General features: G+C 42.9%; 2 protein-coding genes across 9 annotated transcripts in view; both read left to right on the top strand.

Moving 5' to 3' along the window:
- SCAI (suppressor of cancer cell invasion) overlaps nt 1-8,336 on the top strand; it is a 56,221-nt gene extending 47,885 nt beyond the window's left edge. For 5 of the 6 annotated variants that reach the window (XM_042477799.1, XM_042477798.1, XM_042477802.1 and 2 more), the window contains 3 exons: nt 508-681; nt 770-870; nt 2,420-8,336. In XM_042477799.1, the coding sequence (XP_042333733.1) occupies nt 508-681; nt 770-870; nt 2,420-2,569 (425 nt within the window). In that variant the 3' untranslated portion in view covers nt 2,570-8,336. Of the gene's footprint in view, nt 1-507; nt 682-769; nt 871-2,419 lie in introns of those variants that run through there. The other variant, XR_006104910.1, reaches the window with a different exon arrangement.
- The window catches only part of GOLGA1 (golgin A1), a 31,910-nt gene continuing 12,307 nt past the window's right edge, over nt 2,631-22,233 (top strand). Inside the window, exons 1-8 of one of the 3 annotated variants that reach the window (XM_042477795.1) lie at nt 2,633-3,811; nt 14,748-15,026; nt 15,455-15,545; nt 16,532-16,606; nt 18,317-18,414; nt 19,215-19,247; nt 19,898-20,026; nt 21,464-21,633. In XM_042477795.1, the coding sequence (XP_042333729.1) occupies nt 14,898-15,026; nt 15,455-15,545; nt 16,532-16,606; nt 18,317-18,414; nt 19,215-19,247; nt 19,898-20,026; nt 21,464-21,633 (725 nt within the window). In that variant the 5' untranslated portion in view covers nt 2,633-3,811; nt 14,748-14,897. Of the gene's footprint in view, nt 3,812-9,779; nt 9,864-14,747; nt 15,027-15,454; nt 15,546-16,531; nt 16,607-18,316; nt 18,415-19,214; nt 19,248-19,897; nt 20,027-21,463; nt 21,634-22,233 lie in introns of those variants that run through there. The other 2 variants (XM_042477796.1, XM_042477797.1) reach the window with 2 other exon arrangements.

The following is a 22,233-nucleotide window of genomic DNA, read 5'->3' as shown; positions in this document are numbered from 1 at the left end:
TATTGTTGTCATTATTGTTTGCACTTTAATCCTGCCTTTCCACTAAAAAGTAGCAAAATGGCTAACTAGCATTAAGGACCATTTGATGCAGTACAGCAGAGGTAGGCAAATTGCAGCCCTCCAGATGTTGTTTCCAGTTCCATCACTCCTAGTCAGCGTAGTCAGTGGAGAATGCTGGGATTCACAGTTCAACAATATATGGAGGACCACACTTGCACACTCTTAACAGTAGAGCATTAGAGTCATTATAATGAATGCAGCAGATTAAAAAGATGTGTCCTTACATCTTTCCTAAAGGCAGCAAGAGCAGGAACTGATTGCAAGTCCAATAAAATTATGGAGAGTAGACTTGGATTATGTAGTGGGTGACATTTTCAGTGGTGCATCTCCAGATGTGGCTGAGAGGTGCCCCATGATTGAGTCTGCAGGGCTGCTATTATGAACAACAGTTTCTCTCCACATTTTCTGTATCATATGCTGAGTACTTTATCTTTTATTGACTTCCAGATCAGTCTCAACGAGGTAGTCTCTTCACTTTCTTTCTGAACAACCCTTTAATGGCATTCCTATTTGTCTCTGGACTATCAAGCATGCGCAAAGGACTGTGGGACAAGTGTCATGATTACCTTCGCAAAATCAACCGGGATATTGCACAGTTGCTCACTCATTCCCGTTCCATAGGTATGCTTTGCTCAAATGAGCCAAAACAGACAATGGTGATAATGTTTTTGTTCTGTTTTGTAAAGATTGACTTTCTTCCTCTTGGCAGATCAGGCCTTTCTCCAGTTTTTTGGAGATGAATTCCTTCGCTTGCTTCTGACAAGATTTGTCTTCTGCTCAGCCACCTTGAGGATGCACAAAATCTTTCGGGTATGGCAAGAATCCTTTTCCCCCCCTCTTGTAAGAACTGTTTATTAATAGATGTTATTCATCATTCAGCAAAACACTAGCTTGAGATGAAGTCGAAGGCTTTCATGGCTGGCATCCATAGTTTTTTGTGGGTTTTTCGGGCTATGTGGCCATGTTCTAGAAGAGTTTATTCCTAAATGTATTCCAGACATTTAGCTTGAGGACTTGGAGCTTCTTCTGTGTTTGCTAGGTCTCAAAGGCTTTCACTTAGCCTCAGCAGGAAAGAGGCTAAAAAACTGAAGCCTCTTGACAGAAAATGCCCCTTGCTCTTGCAACTGGCAAAAGCCCTCAGAGGTCATGGCGACTAACTGCCTTCAACAACTGAAACTGTTTCTAACAAAAATGCATCCTAAAGACTAATAGGTTTTATGGGGCACAAATTTTCATGGACTGCTGCAACACGCTTCATTAGCCATCTAGAATAGATCGTTGCCTCATTTGGCAGACTATTATACACATGCTTGAGTGGGCGATGTGAGGCACCTGAAATGCAAAAAGTACATAGAAATATTGATTCCAACTGTGCATATGTTTAATAATGGGCAACACACCCTGCGCCTGTTGAAGTGAATTGCCTTCTATGAAAGCTTATGCCAAATAAAATGTGTAGGCTTTTTGAGGTGCTACAAGACTCTTTTGTTTTTGCTTCAGCAGATTAATATTGCTAGCCCCCTAAACCTTTTCCAGTTAGTGCAGTTAGCCCCTCAGTGCGCTTCAGAAGAACTACACATTCACATCTAAGTATATTTAGGTTGGTTTTCAAAAAGCAGCCCAAAATGTTTGCAAAGACTAGAGCTTCAGAAACTTGGGAAGAGGACTGGAAAATATGACTGATGCCTGAGAACTGCACACCTTGTGGTGGGTTGGGCTTATGTTGCTTGAACCACAGGTACATCATTGCAAACAATTTTGAAATGGAAAGGTCTTTCAGTGGTAGATTATGTCAGGGGAGGTGAGCGATGTTGGCAAGACCAGGGGTCAGTTTCCTGCCATTGAACTGTGGGTCCTATCTTCATCCCAATCAGCACCACAGAGTGGCAAAAACTGAAATTGGAAGTAACTGAAATGCACTTGTGGTTTCAAAAAATAACCCATCTTTGGGATCCTTTGTAGTCTAAACAAGATTTATGGGAACATGAATCTTGCTTTATAGGACAAGTGTTCTTATGCACATGTTGTTCTCCTTATTCCAGTTTTTTAATGGGAGTTCCCTATGGGAATTGCAGAAATGGGTGGGGAAAGGACCATGAACTACATGTTGCCCACCACAGTGTTCTGGCCTGATGCTCAAAAATCTCTGTTGCCATGTCCCAAGTCCTTGAGTGCATGATTAGCTCCTAGCCTACAAGCATACACTGGGATGTATAACGGTGCTTTCAGACATTTAGCATGAGCAGGCAAAAGGTGTTAAGCACCATCTAGCAATTACGAAAATGATATTAAAATATTTTGACATGACAAAATTCAAATGCTTTGTGTGTTTTTCTCTCCTTTCCTCCTTTTCCTGTAGCAGGAAACTAGGAATTATCCAGAATCCTATCCCCAACTGCCAAGGGATGAAACAGTGGAGAATCCGCACCTCCAAAAGCACATTTTGGAGTTGGCTTCCATGCTGGATGTTCGAAATGTGTTCCTGGAAACCACGCTGGATGATTACTAAAATAGAAACACATCCTGGTTTTCTTACTGCGTGGGTTTTTTTCCCAGCCACAGATTTTTGAAATGGTGCCGTTTTTTCTAATGTGAAGATCCACAAAAAGAATTTACTTGATTTTTATTTTTGAACTTGCAATTATTTTTTTAATAAAACAAAAATGGCTGTGGGCACGGCTGTTCCATTCTGTATGGGGTCAGTTTTATAAAGGGATTCCTCCTGCATCTTTTAAAAATTTTAGACTGACAAAAATCCCTTGGGTTTTACATTTTGGTTTGATGGTTGAAAACAGCCATGCGTCACAAATGATCCTAAGTATTTAAATGCTGTTGGTCACTTTTAAGCCCTTGTGTGTGGAAATTGTTTATTTTTGTACACTTTTTAAAAATTTGGAAGCAAAAACAGAGAAAAAAACCAACCCAAGAAGAAAACAATCTTCTTGTCCCCAAAGATTCTGGATCTGAAATGTGAAAGGTGGGACCACATGGTGCAAAGCAGTGATAGCAATAAAAGAGTCTTTCAAGACAATACCCAAGAAAGAGGTCAATTCATCTCAAGGGCTGACAGAACAGTCCCAGAAAATGTAGTGATAACCATAAATTCTTTATTGAGATGTAAAGCTACATTGCATGTTGTCTAAGAATGCAGGACTTTGATCATTCCCCCCACTGAGCCTGAAAGAATGGGCTTATGGCATCAAGAAACTGGCCCCATCTCTTTACTGGACCACCCTCTGTGCCTCTTGCAGAGCCATGATCCTTCTTCCCCAAGACCCTGTTTGGATCCTGGAATCCTCAAAAGAACTGCCTTCCTCCTCCACCTCATTCATTCCCCAGCTTTAGCAACAATCCTATCTAGGAATGGAAAAATACCAGCCTTTCCCTGTACACAATGACCATATGGCAAGGAGCTGCTTTGAACTGCCACTAGCACATTTGGACTGTGGAAGAACCCCTCATGACACTCCCTTAGACTCCAGGAGAGTGTTTTTCCCCTTCCTTGTCTCATGATCGATGGCACATGTTCACACTGTTGTGTGATGAAATAAGATCACTGCCTCATCTCAGCGACTGAGCTACTCAGAATAAAAACCTTGTTACAGCTTATTTTGGGGAGGGGGATGTATGACTCCCTTCACTGCCTGTTGAAATATGAATCCTTTCAGCCAGATGAGAAGCGGCACAATAGAGAACCAGCGGACCTTCATTTGGTCATAGGTCTCTCCGCTTTCATGGAGCATCATAAAATGTGAGTGGTGACTGCAGGGAGACCTGCGTGAGTGCAAATTCTGGTCTGTTGGAAAGCAAAATTGAACAATCAAGAAATTGCAATGGCACTGCTGCTGAGAGAGAGCGAGGCGGCTGTCCTCAAATTGTCCCCAGCTTTCAGATGGGTACAGCTAGAAGAGGAGGTCTGTTGCCTAAGTACAACCATCTTGGGAGAACCTCATTATTTCTCCACCTTAATCTGTATTCAGCAACTAAAGCTTTGTACAGCAGAGCTAATTCCCACCACTAAGGCAGATGTCAATGCTTTTAAGTCCAGCAAGAAGCATCGCAGACCCAGAATGTACAGTGTATATTTTTTTCCAAACAGAAGGAAAGGGGGAGATGTGGGGGAAAGTCCTGGCAAAGCGATACTATAAGCTGTGGGATTCTGTGTTGTGGTCATCTGGACTGTCTTGGAATGGATTGCTATTCAACACTCCTGTATTGTTTATCACAGGCAATGGAGTGGGCATCTGCCCAGTAAACTCAGCCCTCTGACAGAGTGAGCGCAGAATCCAAAAACACTCTTTTCCCTTTAGTGAGCATACTCTGGGATTATGACGGTAAGGTCTTTTTGAGATGTTAGATGTTGATTCTTCAAAACAAAGGGCTGTAGAAGGAACAATGCAACAAATTTCCTTTCCCCCTTTGGACGCTTTACCCAAGTAAATACTTGGTATCTGTTCCAACAAGGTGTCACCCACAACCACTGCCCAGGATAAGACACCTTGGTCAGCATCTGAAGCACAACAGATCTGTTGCGGAGCTGGAGAAGGGCAGTGTTTGGGAATCGTAGCAAGAGGTGCCTTAGGTCGGGCATGAAGTGCAATGGGGACATAGGTGTAGAGCTTGCAGGGCATTTATGCCGAGAAGCCTGGCATTAAAATGCCATTGTTTTCAACGGGCAATCAGAAGAGCGTTTCAATCGGTAAAGTTGTTTCTGTAGGACAAGGTTTGTTAATAGGCACTGGTGCATTTTCTCCTGTGGTGCTTTGTTCTTTCAGCTTCTTTTTGCCTGATTTTTTAAAATGAAAGTACAGGTGAAAGATGTTTGATAAATGTACTGCATGCACTCTGCCTGCCAATCGAGGGAGAGATGCTTCTTGTAAATGTGTGTGTATATATATATGTAGATATATAAATATATATAGGATAGCTTCAGATCCATACGTATACAAAATAAAGATGCATCCAGGGGTGCTGGGCAAAATTCATTCCGTACTGGGTAGCATCATTACGGATGCTGTTGCTTGGGATGTGACTGCAGGGAAGGAGGCCTGTTCTCTTCTCCAGAAGTGGCTTTTTATTTTTATTTTTTTGCTATGTGGAAGTTATTGGAAGACATACACATACACTGGGGTATGTGTATGTCTTAAAACTCAAGGCAATACCATTTTTCATTTGCTCTGCGCTAATGGTGATCTCATAACGCTCACAGCCAAATACGAGGTTTGTGATCTTAGGAACTTGCTTGGTGCCAGTGCTGCACTATTTCCTCTGATAGATCTCACGTTGAATAGATTTTAAACTGCAAAAAGGTACCTTAGGGCAGTTGCCTAACAATATAAAATAGCCGTCCTTACCTTGCAAGCAAAATTTGGCATCTCTCTTCTTTCTTGGGATCCAAAATTAGAGGGTTGATCCCACCTGTCTTGCTCCATTTTTGCATCATTATGTTGAAACAGCTTGTGTGCAGAAGGTTGGAAAAGAGACTCGAGTTAGTGTTCTTATTTTGTATTTTAGTAAATGTTTGTCAACGATAACATCTAGGAAAGACAGAATTCTGTAACCCGTTCAATGGAACAGAGATATACAGGTAATTACAGCCCTATGTTTTTTAAAAAGCTGAACAAGAACAGATACCAAAAATTGGATGCTAAAAAAATATCCCCCACCAATTCATGTACAGCTGTGCTCTTTCATACAATCTTCTGTTGATATTGCAAATGATTCTTGATTCACCCTTCTGTTTTGCTGCCACCTATGCAGCCAGAGTGAGTCTTAGATATAAGAGAGCCATTTATGATGCTAACCAAACTATCAGTTATTGCTAAAGTTCAGAAATGTGAATTTGCTCTGGAAAAATTTGATTTGGAAATTAATTTTGTACTTGCCAGGAATATACATGTGTTCAAAACAAATTAAAACAAAACAGTTGGGCATACAGATGTGAAGTATACGTGAGCTAGTGGTTTTACATTTGCTACTAAGTGTAAGCCCCCGGCATTCGCTTTAAAGGCTTATCGCTTCAATGGAGCTTGACAGCCGAGCCAGGAGTCAGATTTAACTTCATTAAATGTAATTTTTAGCTATGCCAAAACCTAAAGCACAAGAAACTGACTTTTCTCATCCTTCCCTTTTGGGGCAGGCAATTGGAGGCATACAAGAAAATGAATAATGTATTCTATAAATGCTTCTCGAAGAACAGAGCAACATTTGCCTTTCTCTAAGAACTGGAGGACTCTGTTCTTGATCACTTAGAGGTGCTTTTCTAGGTAAAGTGTCTGTAATCCCTGGGTGTTTGTTTGCTTAAGTGCTAGTAACTGCTTATTCGAAATTACTTTTCTTGGGCCGATTGCGGGGCCCAAAGGCTGTTTCCGTTGCTAGACTTCCCAAGGTAAAGTTAGGAGCGATCAAGTCTTGAGCAAGCTTTGAAATTAGCGTGTCGGATTCTAGTTTAACATTTTCTTTTTTTAGATAGGCTTCGAATTTTGATACCACTAAGGCCTGATTCCATTTTGGATTTTTTAAAGCCTGTGCTTTTCAGTGCCATTTTTTGCATGTCTATGCGCATATGGGCCTTGTTAGCCTCTGGATCTGTAGATGTGTGGCTTGACTATATTGTGTCGACTCTCATAGTCTTTTTCCTCATTTGGATGACGCAGCAGAAAACATACATAATATAGATACTAATAGTCCTGAATCCACTGAACAATTGGCAAAGAGACTACAAACGTTTTTATCAGTGGGTCTGTGGGCTGGATCCAGATCTATTCATACAAAGAGTCAAGGAGACTTGTTAATAATGTTGTCATGACTTCAATCAGTCCCATTGATTTCACTGGATCCAATAGGACTAAATCTGTACCAAACCCAGACACCTGGGTCAGTAAGGTTTAGGAACCACACAGAAATCAAATTGCCCCAACTCTGCAATGCTGTCTTAATAGGTGAGTCTCCCAATTGATATCCTAGCAAACCCATAAAAAGTGGAAGCAGGTACACCATAAAACATTGTGTCTAGGATGGCACATTCTTTCCAACCTTGTAATTGTCTTTTTTTAAAGCTTGTATTACAAATAACATGCTTGGTTGTTGTTGTTTTTTCCTCTTCTCTCTTCAACAACACATCGTGCTTTTTTTAAATCTGGAAGTTGTAATAACTCGCCTTCTAAGTGGTTAAAAGGGGGGGGACTTTTTTAATCTGTGGCAAATGCTTGTCTGTAATTGAAAAATGTTCTTGAACTGTGATGCCAGTTGTAGGGAATAAAAAAAAATACAGCTGTATCTCTTAGGATCTCTCTCTCTCTGTCGAGGAGATAGAAGCACAAAATGTTTTACATGTACCTGACCCTGTTCGAAGTGCTGCTAGTCCCATGAATAGTGCATGCGATAAATGCTGTAGGGTAACCTCTGTAACCAGTTCACAAAAAGCCACTGTTAATCTTTGTTACATAGACACATCTCGGTGCCAATTGATGTTATGGGAGCTTTGCAATGCTCCCAATCCGACCAGCTTGGTGTGATGCTTTTCCCCCCTTCTTCTTCTTCTTAACGCCGAGAAGATCGGGTCATTCTTGTTTACAAGGTTGTAAATTACTTTTGTGGTTTTGCTTTTTTAATTTTCACCCTCCGCAAGAGCGATTGCTTACTCTCCATGTCGATGTGGGAACCTGACGTCCGTCTCTTGTAACCCTGTGCAAAAACCTTTTGTCTTGTCTCTAATGCATCCGAATTAAACCTAAGCCATATTCCTCAACCACAGACATTTCCCTTTCTCCTCCCATCTCTTTTGGACATTTGTCCCGGTTTGTCGGCTGATAAATTGATAGCTTATGGATGTGGTTTGTGCAGGTGTGTTTCCCAGGGTTGAGTCAAGGCTATAGTAACAGTGAAACACGTGGCAGCTTTTTCTTATCTTTGCTCTTTTTGTTTTCTAATCCCAAAGCATCTGCCACGTCCTCTTTGGGAAAGACTCTTCCACTAAGTACGATTTCCGGGCTATGAACACTGTGATCCTCTGCAAACCTGACATAGCACCGAAGGGAATAAAATACTGTATAAAACAAACAAAAACAATACTGCTTTTTATGTTGTGTGAAGTAGCAAGGATATGACATTTCTGGGGTTTTGCTGTCAAGTGTATTGAAGACTTTCACGTTGGTTAATGTCCGCTTGGAATGTGAGTACCTTCATCAGTTGTGAATTACTGTACATGAATTTTGTATCTGAGAGCCACTCCGATTATATGTATTACCAGTATACAATAAACATATTTGCCTAAAGGCGTGTGTCTGTGCGTTCTTGACTAGGTGGGCTACAGATGGAAATGAATATAAACCACTTCTTGTTGTAGTGTGTCTTCAAGTCATTTCTGACTTACGGCGACCCTAAGGCACTGAATATCATGGGATTTTCTTGGCAAGATTTGTTCAGGGGACGTACTAAAACAAATGACAGCACTTGCCCATAGAGAATCATAGGAGAATACTTGCCTATGGGGATACGTAGGGGAATATTTGCCCATAGGGAAACATTGGACAATACCTGACCATAGGGAAACATTACTTGTCCAATGTTTCCCTGTCAGCAAGTATTGCCCTATTTGTTGTCCTGTGTATCCTTATGAGCAATTGTCCTATGCTTCCCTATGGGCAAATATTCCCCTGTTTCCCCAAGGGCAAGTATTGTCCTATGCTTCCCTACGGGCAGGTATTATGCAGTGTTTCCCTATGTACTCTATATTTCCCTATGGACAAGTATTCCCTGCTGAATCTATGGGCAAGTATTCCCCTGTGTAGCCCTATGGGCAAGTATCCCCCTATGTATCCCTATGGACAAGTATTCCCCAATGAATCTCTATGGGCAAGTATTCCCCCATGTATCCCCCCATGTATCCCTATGGGCAAGTATCCCCTTATGTTTCCCTATGGGCAAGTATCCCCCTATGGGCAAGTATTCCCCAATGAATCCCTATGGGCAAGTATCCCCCTGTGTTTCCCTATAGGCAAGTATTCTCCTGTGGGGTGTTTTTTTTTTTTGGACTCTAACTCCCAGAAGCCTTAGCTAGCTTGGCCAATAGTCAAGAATTCTGGGAGCTGAAGTCCAAAAATAACATCTATAAAACCAAAGTTTGGAGAATCACTTAAGAAATAGTTTTAATTCTTATTTTAACGCTCACTTTTATGTGTTTTTAATTTATACTGGGCTTTTAAGGTGCACTCCCAAGGCAGACTTGGGTTTGAATCCCTTTTTCCTTGTGTATCACTGGAAAGCCCACTTGGGGCAAGTCACACTCCCTCAGCCTCAGAGGGAGGCCAAAAAAACCACACAACCCTTAAAGAAATCTGGCCAAGAAACAACCTGAAAACACAGAACAATGTGTAGTTATGGGATGGGTCTTATATGGGATAGGTCTTGTGATGCTAATATTTGTGATTATTATTATTATTGCAACATGTTTTTAAAACTTATTGTGAGGCGCCTGTTGGGGAGAAAGGCGGGACAGAAAATAAATACACAACGACACAATTGTCGAAAGCAATGCTATCTCTTCTGAGGGAACGACCTCTCTGAGGTAAATAAGGGAGGAGCGTTTCCCGCTCTTTTTGCAGTCACGCGAGGGGCGGGGCCTCTCCAAGCGCCACGCCCACACTATACGTCATCGCCTCCCCTTCTTAGGGCTTCGCTTCGCCGTTCCATCCCGCGCATGCGCACTAGTTCATTTTCTTCCACGTCACTTCCGGCAGCCGGTGGAAGCATTTCCGGGTCGGGCGTCGACGCCGAGGCGTCTCTTCTGTCAGCCGCAGCTGGTAAGTTGAACAAGGCGGGGTTAGTTTCCTCCGGTTTGGGCTCATTTAATAACACGGTTTAATGAAAAGGCTCTTTTTAACCTGACGGAGGAGGAAGGACGTCTGTCTCAGGGCTGCTATGGAATTCTGGGAGTTGGAGTTTGTTGTGGGGCCCAGAGCGAGGGAATTCTGGGAACTATAGTTTTGTGAGCTATTGAGCCTTCTCTGCCAGAGAGAACTCTGGTGCCACAATCAACTACAACTCCCAGCATTCCCTAGCACTGCTTCTGGGATTAGAAGAGAGCGGCCACGTTCAGAGTTGCAATGGCCAGGGAAGCTTCAGCCTGGTCCTTCTCATGAAGGGCTGCGTGGCAATGGATCTTCAGAGGCAGAGTTGCTGCAATGCAGCTGAAAAGGCCAATGCGATCCCAGGCTGCATCAGTGGAAGTCTAGTGTCTAGATCAAGGGAAGTAACAGTGCCACTCTATTCTGCTCTGGTCAGGATCCACCTGGAATAATATTGTGTCCAGTTCTGGGCAAAGCAATTCAAAAAGGACATTGAGAAACTGGAGCCATGTCTCCAAAGGAGGGAGACTAAAATGCTGAAGGGTCTGGAAACCATGGAGCCCTATGAGGAAGGACTCAAGGAGCTGGGGATGTTTAGCCTGGAGAAGAGAAGGTTAAGAGGTGATATGACAGCCCTGTTTAAATACTTGAAGGGATGTCATTTTGAGGAGGGAGCAAGCTTGGACCCGGAGCAATGGATGCAAGCTCCAGGAAAAGAGACTCCACCTGAACATTCAGAGGAACTTCCTGAGAGTAAGGGCTGTTTGATAGTGGAAGACTCTTCCTTGAAGAGTGGCGAAGTCTCCTTCCTTAGAGGTCTGTAAGCAGAGGCTGGATGGCCATCTGTCAATGAGGATATTTCAACTGAGAGTTCCTGCATGGCAGAATGGGGTTGGACTGGATCAGGCCCTTTTTGGGGTCTCTCTCTTCCAACTCTATGATCCTATGATATCCCTGATCTGTGTGTTTCCTTCAGTCCTAGTAGTGGGAGCCTGGAAGGGTCAGGTGAGGTCTATGGCTGTGCTCCTGTATTCACAAAGTCAGCATGAGAATCAATGAGAGGCTCTTTGAGGCTATGTCTGTCAATGTGGCAGCGTCTGGTATCTGATAGCCATTGCTTAGTGAATTATTCATGGTTGCTGAGGGGATCATGTTAGGTAGATAAAGTGAACTGGGAGTAGGTAGTTTCTTATGCTTTGGACAGCCTCTCATGCGCTGGGTGTCTGCTTTCCTAGTGCAACCAGTGTTGCCTCCCTCTGCATACGGCAATAGCAATAGCTTTTTGTGGGGTTTGGGAGCTATGTGTCCATGTTCTAGAAGTGTTTATTCCTGACGTTTTGCCAGCTTCTGTGGCTGGCATCTTCAGGGAATGCTGACATGGAAGGGAGTTGGATATATATATATATATATATATATATAGTGTGACTCTAGGTTAGAAGGAGTGATTTCCACGTTAATGTGTGCATTGCTTTGTTGTTGATGGCAAGGCCTCAGGTTGGGAGGATCTGCAAAGACAATTTGAGTCTGTTTAATGCAAGATCTATTGTTTGCTGGGAAATCCCCTGACCCTGAATGGTTTTCATTTGCGTTTTGCTGGGTCTTGAGTTTGGTGTTTTTCAGGACTGGCAGCCAAACCTTGGCCTGTTACAGACAACCAAAATAAAGCTGCTTCGGGCCTCTTTGGAGGTATGCTATTTAAATGATGCCTGGGTCCTAAGAGTCCGGAAGTCGCGCCAAAGCCACTCTCCATTCCTAAGCACTGGAGTGCAGCTTTTGGTGCAGCTTCCGGATTCTTAGGATGCATGCATCATTTAAATAGCATGCCTCCAAAGAGACCCAAAGCAGCTTTATTTTGGCAGTCTGTAACAGGACCTTGTTTCCTTTAAGCTTTAAGGGTTTCTTCTTTCTTGTTGAAGCTGTCTTGGTGTTTGTGGGTTTCAATGGCTTCCCTGTGCATTTTGACCTGATAGCTGTTGTCATGATCCAGAATTTCAGTGTCTTCAAACAACATTTTGTGCCCAGGATGGTTTGTAATGTGTTTGGCTACTGCTGATTTTCCTGGCTGACCCAGTCTGCAGAATCATGTTCCTTGATTCATGTTTGGACGCTGCATTCGGTGGTCCCTATGTAGACTTCTCTGGTAAACTCCTGCGGCTGCAAGAGGGTCCCTCCCGTCCTTCGCTGAACAAAGCATTGGCTGGATTTTCTTGGTTGGTTTATAGACCATCTGGAGGTTGTGTTTCCTCATCAGTTTCCCGATTCTGTCTGTAATTCCTTTGATGGATGGTAAAAATAGCCATAGCATTTCTATACTGCTTAATAGTGGACTCAGCTGTTTATAGTCTATAAGACAATTGCCCCCAGCAAGCTGGGAACACATTGCGTATTTAGTCCAGCAAGTTCAGAAGTTATAGAGGCAAGGATCTCTTTTCTGATACTTTCAACAAAGCGTTGTATTGATTGCCATTCTGGTGACCTGATTCGCTCAGATACTAGAATAGCACTCCTGGAAGAGTAGGTCCAAACTTAGTTCTTTCATTCTGATCTCATATTATTTTTCGTCCTAAGGAGCAAGTGGGAAACGTCAAGACGGTGCTGTGTCTCCAGTTGCATTCAAGTCAATGGCTAGTGTGACGCAGTTGCTATCTAAAGGTGCTGCACCTGTATCTCTGTGTGTATGTGAGAGAAAGGTATAAATGAATCATAGACAGGTTCTGAAACCCCAGCTCAGCACTTCTGCAATTCCTTTGATGGGAAAGAGGAGCTTCCCCAATTCATGATGTGATTTTGCAGCTGTAGCTGTTTCTCTGAGTGGCTCAGCCAGAGGATAACCAACGAATTGAGCAAGTATATGATGGCATTACAAACTGGCTCTGCAAAATTGGCTCTTTGACGCCTCTCTCTCTTAGTAAAGCCAAATGCTTTGGCAGCATCCTAAACAGCTTTTTAAGGCTCTCCTCTCATAATTTGACTTTCTTTTAAGCCATAGGCCTGTTACACACAGACAAAATAAAGCTGCTTTGAGTCACAGTGGACGTATGGTGTTTCAATGATGCATGTGTCCTAAGAGTCCAGAAGCCATACCAAAGCCACGTCCCAGTCCTTAGGGCTAGAGCGTGGCTTTGGTGCAACTTCTGGACTCTTAGGATGCATGCATCATTGAAACACCATACCTCCACTGTGACTCGAAGCAGCTTTATTTTGGCTGTCTGTAACAGGCCTTAGTTTGGAGAAAATATGCCGACCATTGTCTGGCTTCAGTTCTTGAGATTCGCAGGGTCTGGGCACCTGAGAGGAGAGAATGCACCTACTCTTTATTTCTTCTGTTAGGATTCAGATACAATTGTGCCTGAACTGAGCGTGTAAGATCTGCCTCCTTTGAGAGCTGCAGTGAAATTGGTGTGGATGTAATAGACATCAAGAACGGCTTTTCAAGTTCATGTAATGAAAAGGCTAGTTCAAGCCTTCCTGAATGGTCATAGGGACCCTCCACCTGCGGTTCTGCAAGTGTTGCTCAGAAACAGCAACGTAGATCTGTCTACATACAAAATATCAATTGTGGGGGTGGGATCTTAAACAATAAAGTTTGGGGAAATTTCCCCTAAATAGATGTAGATCTGGTTTTATAAGTGTGTTTGAAATTCTATTTACCAGATAACATACATATTTTCAGATACACAGCATGTCTAATTAAATATGTATTTTCAGATGCTCAGCATGTCTAATTTTTTTCCAGTTGCCAAAACATCGCTGAACTGAAGCATTTAATTAGGACAGAAAAAGTCAGCAAAGGGCACTTAATATGGCTTAAATGTTACATTCAAATTCAAAGCCAATCAATCCTACATCATTCCTTTGTTTCTCCCCGCTCACATTTCATTTCATCTACTGAAAATTTAGGACAAGGGTAGGCAATGTGTTGGTTCTCCAGATCTTGGAGGCCCATATTGAGGAACGATGTGAGCTGCAGTTCAGCAACATCAGGGAGGCAATACACCCCCCCATTTCCAGTTTGGGAGGTCAAGAGACACTAACACAATATGCCAGAAAATCCCTCAAAGGGTCAAGGAAGAGTTGAGTTGAAACGCTAGTGAAAATGTTGCGTTGTTTCAGTTTGTTGCTGTGTAAACTGATCTGAAGACTTTATGATTCTCCTGTTCCAGGATTTTGCCACACTGCAATGGGATGCTTGTCATGACACACAGGAAACTGTCACATGCCCAGTCACATAATATGTTGTTTGCTTTGTTGTGGGTGTCAGAGGAGAGGCGGAGAATAGAGTAGCCTTAGCAAACAGCAGAGGAAAGAACTGGCGAAACCATGTCTAAATATCCCTTGCCTGAGAAAATCCTGTAAAACGCATGGGGTTGTCAAAGGTTGATAGGACTTAAAAGCATATACATACACTTCAAAAATTTGGGTTCTCCTGCTGTGTGTCTGTTTACAGCCAGCAGTAGGACCCAAAGTTTTAAAGTTGAAACTAGTCTAAGTACAAGGTTGTTGTTGTTGTTGTGTTCCTTCAAATAGTTTCCAACTTATAGTGGACCTATCATAGGGTTTTCCTGGCAAGATTTGTTCAGAGAAGGTTTGACATTGCCTTCTTCCGAAGCTGAGAGCATGTGACTTGCCCAAGGTCACCCAGGGGGTTTTATGGCCAAGCGGAGAATCAGACCCTTGTCTCCAGAGTTGTAGTCCAACTTTCGAACCACTACGTCACACTGTAAACTACAGTCCTTAAACTACTACTACTCTCTGTAGATAGGCTTGTCCCTGTTCATCGAACTCTCTTGTCGTAGTTGGTTTTCACACATGTCTGTCTTTTTTCTTTTACTTTCCAAGCTCTGCTGGTCTATGAGCCCCTTGAGGGAGCGGAACTGACTGGATGGAAAATAAACCTGGCTCAGAGGGAGATCTCCTCGATTCATTACTTTGTGTGTTGACAACCTGGTTTGGAGCAGTTGTTACCTTTGAGGTCTTGGCATTGAGAAGATGTTTGCAAAACTAAAGAAGAAGATTGCAGAAGAAGCGGCTACTGCTCCCCGAGGGGTGTCCAGAATGCCCAGATCGGTCAGCAAGGAGTCCATCACATCCATGGGAGCAGATTCTGGGGATGACTTTGTAAGTGTCCAAGGCTGGGTTCAGGTGTAGCATTCCCTCCCCACCTCACCCTAGACAGTGTCTCACCAGAACATAGATTAAAAAGTAATGTGAAAACAACAGGCAATAGTCCTTGATATCTTTTGCTTTTCTTAAAGCTTCCAATGCATGCTGAAAACAATCCACTGTAGTTACATGATAGTCTACCTGCACTTGTTACAGATTCTGCTTAGCTTAGTATAAAAACATGTTGCAAGTCATGTGAACAGTAAATGAGGAGTGAGTAATACCAATCTTGACTTCAGAGAAAGGAACATGCCCAACCAAAGTACATTTTAATCATGAGAGAGAGTGTCATGGAGCCCTATGATATGCCTGTACCTTTCTGATAGGTTACTATTACAGAGCTTATATAGTGAGACCTCCTATGTGTGTCTTAATTTCCCAAGCCCTCTGATGGAAGCAGCTCCAGAGAAGACCTCTCATCTCAGTTGTTCCGAAGGAATGAACAAATACGGAAGCTAGAAGTCAAGCTGTCTGGTATGTTTCTTGTTGCTTGTGGTACTGTGAATTTCAGGACCTGTAACCAGTGCTGACTCAAAATGTGTAGCACTTTACATCCCTCCCACCCATTCTGCTTCTGTGATCTACTGTAGCAGGAGTCCAGTGGTCATTCCACTTTTTGTGTATGAGTAGGTTTTCAGTATGTTCACCTTGAAATACAAAGAAACAACTGTTGTTGTCTAGAATGGGGAGGCGGTTTTTGGAAGACCAAAGGCTGATTTGTGCTCTGTCCAGGTGATTCTTTGGGCTAATGAGGGTCCCATTATCAAATACAGGTACCTCTTACCCATGCTTGTAAAGTTGTAACCACAGTGGTAAACTGCAGAAAGTATTTTTTTACTTTAAAAAGCATCTTATGCTAACTGATACTGTGTAAGATATTTGGCTTTTTACTGTAGAAAGCACAGTTTGATTAAAAAGGGTATAATTGAAAGAAGTATAATGTCTGATCCCTACTTCTCTGTCTCACTTAGCCAAATGGTTAAATTATACAGACCAATGCATTGCCCTTGTTTAGGTGGCAGAAGAATTTAATGATGTCCTTTACAATTTGTTACGTTCCAGAGTGCTTGCTTTTAAAGGACCAGCCTCCTGAGTCTGCTCAGATGGGCTTTTTAAAATCACAAGGTTTGGGAGAGCCTTTCTGACTAGATAACCACTCCAGTCCTTACAGCACTGGGATACACATAATTCCCATTACTGACAAGACTGAGACTGTTTCCTTTTGTCTGTACCTCCTCTTGCCTTCATATTTAGTGTGCATTAGCAGCATCTTGTTTTGCCTGGTGTTGAGGTGAGGCCAGCTGCTTTGCCTTGCCTTAACAGAAATGATTTTCAGACAAAGAAAATCATTGACTGTCTTCACTTACCATTTTTGTTGTTGTTTCTTAAACCCCCATCCCTCCGGCTTTTCCTACTGTCTGTCCATATCCGGTTGGTGCCGCTGCCTCCTTTCCCCCAAGATTATGCTGAACAGGTCCGAAACTTGCAGAAGATTAAAGAGAAGCTTGAGAATGCTTTAGAGACCCATCAAGATTGTACGTACTCATCTTTTCTTTCCCTCTTGTAAGAAGTCTCTGAAAGTGCAATGTGCAAAGCTCTCTTTGAGACTGCTGTATGTAGCCAGCCAAGTCACCCAAGAATACTAGATGTAAACTCGCCACCCAGCCACAAAAGAAGACAGAGAAAACCATGCTTGATTTTTTCTCTGGCTCAAGGGTTCATTTGTTTTCGAAGTCAGGGTCACTGGGGACCTGTGCTGGAAGAAGGTATCTGGGCAGAGGGCAGATCGCAGAAGATACACAGAGGGCCAGTGCAGTGCCAGCCTTGAAGTTTAAAGCTACCTTTCTTAGTAGCACACTTATATGTTAGGCAGAACAACAGGGTCAGTGGTGCTTGAGATGGAAAACAGGAGAGAGATTGTATTACAGTGCTGGACTGGGAACTTCAAGATCAAGGTTCAAGTCTCCACTGAACCATGAAACTTGCTGTGTGAGGATGGGCTATCACTCTATTTCTGCCTGCCTGGTTTATCTCACAGGATTGTTATTCAGATAAATTGTAGAGGAGAAGAGCCCTATACAATGCCTTACGTTCGTTGTCAAACAGGCAGGAGATAAATGTAATTAGTATTAAATTAAATTCTGATGAGGTGGAGTGGCCAGTATTTGTTCCAGGTCTAGCCAATCCAAAAGCTTCCTGGCTTCTGCTCGCCAGATGAAATCCTTCTGTTTTCCTCTGTTCCTAATGTCAAGCCACCCACAGTTCTGGGGATCTTGATAGGCTGGAACCCAGGCCTTGGGCTGTGGCTTTCTCATATTGAATACATGGGCATCTCCCTCTGGTCTGATCCTACAGTTAAGTTGGTTTGGGCATCGTGTTTCAGTCAAGGTGACATTCTCCAATATTCCTTCCTGTGTATTAGTTTGGTGGGGTGAATGCTTCTGTATGAATTGGCTCAGTTTGTCTTTGCACATCAGGAATTAAAATGTCACATAACACCACAGTTTCTCCTTGATTTGTAGTAGACAAAGAAGCTACTGTGTTTCAGCTGGAGCTTAGTGGGAGATAGAAGGAAGCTGGTGTTGCTAAATGTTTACCTTGCATTTCTCTCTTGTTATAAATACCCTAAAAATAATGCATTATGTACACATTTGTGTGCGTGTGTACATGTACAGGCATGCAAACAAATAATGATCAAACAGATAGATTTAAGACTTTAGTTAAACATTTTGGCTTCCACTTTCTGCTCTTTAATTAAAAATAAAATTTCATGAATTTTTTTGTTTGGTCATTTCCATGTTTTACATTTAATTTAGTGTTTGAGTGTATCTTTCTTGGATTCCAAGCCTACCTTGGTACTTATATTAACTGATATATGTATTTATATGGTTAGTTTACATTATGTATGGAAGTTGCATAATTCAGTTTTTGTGGTACAGATTGTTTTTGATGCAAAGAATAATCTCTGCCACTAAGAACAGCAATTTTTACCATTTTAAAAGAAAATGCAAAATGTAATGGTGTACCAGGTAACACTGAGAGGGTGCAAGGAAGAATGCCAAACCATGGTTTGACATTAGGAAAGCAATTCCAAGGAGCCTTGGGCTTGTCAGCTGTTTCTTTTGGCTGAGGTGTTGATCCCGATTAGCGATAAATCACAGTTAAAGTATTCTGTGAGAAATCTTTAAATACAGACTTTTCAAGTGCATTGTCATTGTGGCTCACATGTTACATTTCCTTTGCAGCCTTTGTGAAGAAACTCCAGGAGCAGAATGAAGCTCATCAGGCTAGCACTGCCAAGATGGCAGAAGGAATGGCCTTGGCACTGGAGAAAAAAGACCAGGTAATCTCTCCAGGAAATCCATGGCTCCAGGAATTTCAAACTTGTGTGTGTGTGTGTGCAATAAGCTGCTCACGGTTTTATAGACATGCAATGCTCACTGTGCATCTATATCGGTATTTTTCAGTTCCAGTAGTCATGTTTAGATATGCATCATCTGCAGCCTTACGTGTCAAGACAGGTTCAGGATCTGGAAGTAACTCTTCCAGTACGTTCCAATCACATAATCCTCCACTTTTCTACTCATCACTAGCCCCTTCTTAAATCTTTTCTCAGCCATTCGGTGGTTTTAGCATTGTCCTCTGCCAACTCTTTTTGCAATGATTATTCTTACAGTCTGCAATCAATCAGTCTGTTATCTCCTCTATAGCAGTTTATAAAATGTACCTCCCCTAGGCTTGGATGGCACACAGTTATGACTGAACTCAGCCTTTGTTTAGGAAACCTCATTTATGCTGAGGAGGCATCAAGGTTCCTCAGTGGACTCTAATAGTTGAAGTTCAACATTTGGAAGGCCACAGGTTCCCTGTCTTCCCTGCTGTACTGACAGTGTTCTTTCAGAGAGATTTTTTTCCTCTGAACGTTCAGTTTAAGGAAGGCAGCCTCTGTGATGTAATAATGGTGCCAGCCCTTGCAGTTCCTTTGAAGAACTGTGGTATGGGTTCCCACCTTATTGGTTCTGGATTGTAGTTAGTCTTTCCCCTGTGACTTTTTTCCAGACAGTCCCTCTCTCCCATCCTTATTTCCTATAGGCTTCAGGTGCAGGTGTGCCAATGTTGATTTGTCCTTTTCTCATTTCCCAGGAATGGAAAGAGAAGCTTTCTCATCTTGAAAAGGCAAGTGGCTTGCATAAAACCAGAGATGGGTAGAGATCATACTAGGTATCTCTGTAGAAACAGGGATGGGCAGAGATAGTACTAGCTATCTTCTTTAAAGACATTCCCCTCCCCTTGCTTTTGGTTTCCAGATGGGCTAGAGACGTCTTAAACAGCTTAGTCTCTTTGGGTTGGATTTCCTGTTATGCAAAGGACTACAGTCTAGTTGGTCAGGTCTGCAAGGATTCCTTAGATTCATACAATTATAAGAGTTTGAAGGGACCATATAGACACACACACACACCCCGCCTCAATACAGAAATTAGAGCATCCTCAGTAGGGAGCTGTTCAACTTATTTTTGAAGTGCAGAGACATACTATAGTGCGATATGGTTGCCACCAGAATGTTCCCAAGGGACTAAACCAGGGGAAAATGTTTCATTTTTGTTTTTCTGTAAGGAAAGAAAAGATGCCAAGGATTTCTTTTCAAGTTAACTGATAACAGGCCAGATTGCAAAATCTGCACAGGGTTTTACGATTTGAGATTCAGGCAGGCAGGACTTCCAGCTACTGAGCAGCTCCCTCTCTGTCAAATCTGATTGATTTTTTTTAACTGGAGTTGGGAAGTTCCCTGAACCCTCTTTCCTGTGTCTGTATTGGGTGGTCAACAGGAGAAGAAGCTCCTTTCAGCACAGTTGCAAGATATGAGAGAGCAGAGTTTGAACCTGTTCCAGAAGAGGGATGAAATTGATGAGCTGGAAGGTTTTCAGCAGCAGGAGCTGGCTAAAGTTAAGCACATGGTAAGGCTGTCTTATTTGGAGAAGGACAACTGGGCCAAGCCAGTTCCAGCTTTCCAGAGAAATGATCCAGGGAACCTTGGCTTCCCTGTCTCAAAAGACTGCTTAGCCTACTATCTCCTACTGATCTATTAGTATTTCTACGGTCCTGAATTTCTGTAGTCATGGGAATCACGAAGGACACTCACCAAATAATTTCAGAGTAGAAACATAGAAAGATGCCTCATGCCAAATTGGACTATCGGTTTATCTAGCTCAGAAGTGGGCAGAGAGCAACCTGTGATGTGCTTGGGGCCACCAGTTCCCCCAAATGATAGAATCATAGAAAAAATGATCCCTAGGAGGCCCTCAGTTACCCAAATATTCTCTAGTAGGTGCCATCTTCACCACATTTTGGGGGGCTCAGACTATTTTAGGCCCAAAAAAGGCCTTAAAAAAAGCCTTCTGGAGATGCCAGGAATAAGACCAGGGGCCGTTTGCTATGGTATCGCCTTCTCTTCCAGGCACTGTCTGGATCAAGACCAGCTTGGCTTTAGTAATCATGCTGCATCTTGTGACTTCAGACTGTCAAGTCCTGGTGAGAGTAGAGCATGATAGTTGGGAGAAACCAGTCCAGGCATGGTCTGGGACAGATGGGGAGCTAAGATATGTTAATTGAAAGGTGAAGTAGCAGTGAGAGACAGTACTCACTGATGCACTTTTCAGAACTCCCAACAGTTCACAACAAAGAAAGAAATGACATGTTTTGTTCAAAGCTACATGCTTAAGGGGCTGTTCTCTGGCCTGGAGCCTGGCATTTTTCTTCCTCTTGGTTGTTCCACAATGGGTACAGTGCCTGCAGTGATGAGCAGATTTGGCCCTTGGGGAGCAAATATGCAGGTTCTTCAGTGTGGTTATCTCAAGCACTATAGTTCCTGGGCTTGAGGGTTTCAGTTTCAGGAATTTAGGTATAGACTAGTTTCTTGATTTAGTCTCAGTGCAAGGGCCTAGGACTTGTAGGTGGTGCAAATGACTCAGCTGATCCCTTTCCCTCCAGATCATTCCCTGGGCTATTGAGTGGTAGAAGCTCATGTGCCAAGATAGGGCAGGTTTGAGAAGTTCCTTGCTGTGTCTTCAGAGCAGGGATAGGCAACCTGAATCCCTTGAACCAATTTCCAGGCTCTCTGAAAGTGATCTGTTCAGACCCTTGCAAGAGTGATGTCTGTTTGTCCCTTCCCGTCTAAGTGAATAAAAAGAAGGGGGGAAGAAAAATGAGGATGGCATAATCTTTTCTGTCTCCATCCAGTGCCACACTGGCAGGTGGTCTCAGACAGATTACACTCTCCCATCCCAACAAAATGCAACTCTCAACATTAAAAAAAGAGAAGCCTGTCCATGCCCTTGAGTCATCTCTATTAGGCGAACTTGGTTTTTGAACTGTTGTTCCTTTTGAATCTCCAGCTTTTGAAGAAAGAAGAGTTGCTGGCCCAGATGGAAGAAGAACTGGGCTCTGCTACACAAGAGGTGGCATGTGTCCAAGAGGAGCTGCAGGTCTCCCGTGCATTGTCCACACGCCTGGCTGCAGAGCTGCAGGAGCTACAGCAGCAGCATGCGGACCTGCAGGCAGAGAGGTAGAGAATTGATGCTGTGCTTGAGACAGCTCAGAATATTGTCTGATTGCAAGGCCTTGTGTGCCCAAACCAGACTGGTGATAACTGTGTGCACTGGCCAACTCTGAGAGAGAGTGCAGGATAAGGCCTCTGGGATGTCCAGGCCAGGAATCAAACCTGCCCAGCCAAAAAAAAGCCTCCAGCCCCAGGACCTAAGATTGTAGAAGGCTTCCAGGTCTAAATGTGGGCCACCCTGTCTGCTCCAGCCTGACTTAGAAATTTGTGTTGTATCCATCCATATGTCACTGCACCCTTCTGGTCACTCGACTAAATACAGTTGCTCATCCCACCTAAAGTAGAATTGATGGAGAAATGAGACTGATATAAGTAACAACTTGCCATTCAGATACTGTTGATCTACTGTAGTTGGGACTAGCAATTTGTTTAGGGCATTACCTTTTAATAATTCATTCCAAAATAAAAATTGATAGTGAAGTTCTCAGAACCTGTTTTGCCCCAAACTAGAGTGACTGATATTAAGGGGTTGGCTGTGTTAACTCTCTTGAGAGTGGGCAGAAAGGCTTTGGTCTATATATAATAGGAGAGAACCAGCTAACCTGG

The sequence above is a fragment of the Sceloporus undulatus genome, chromosome 7 (genome assembly GCF_019175285.1).
Source record: "Sceloporus undulatus isolate JIND9_A2432 ecotype Alabama chromosome 7, SceUnd_v1.1, whole genome shotgun sequence".
Classification (NCBI taxonomy): Eukaryota; Metazoa; Chordata; class Lepidosauria; order Squamata; family Phrynosomatidae; genus Sceloporus; species Sceloporus undulatus.
This window is presented reverse-complemented; position numbering and strand designations above follow the sequence as displayed.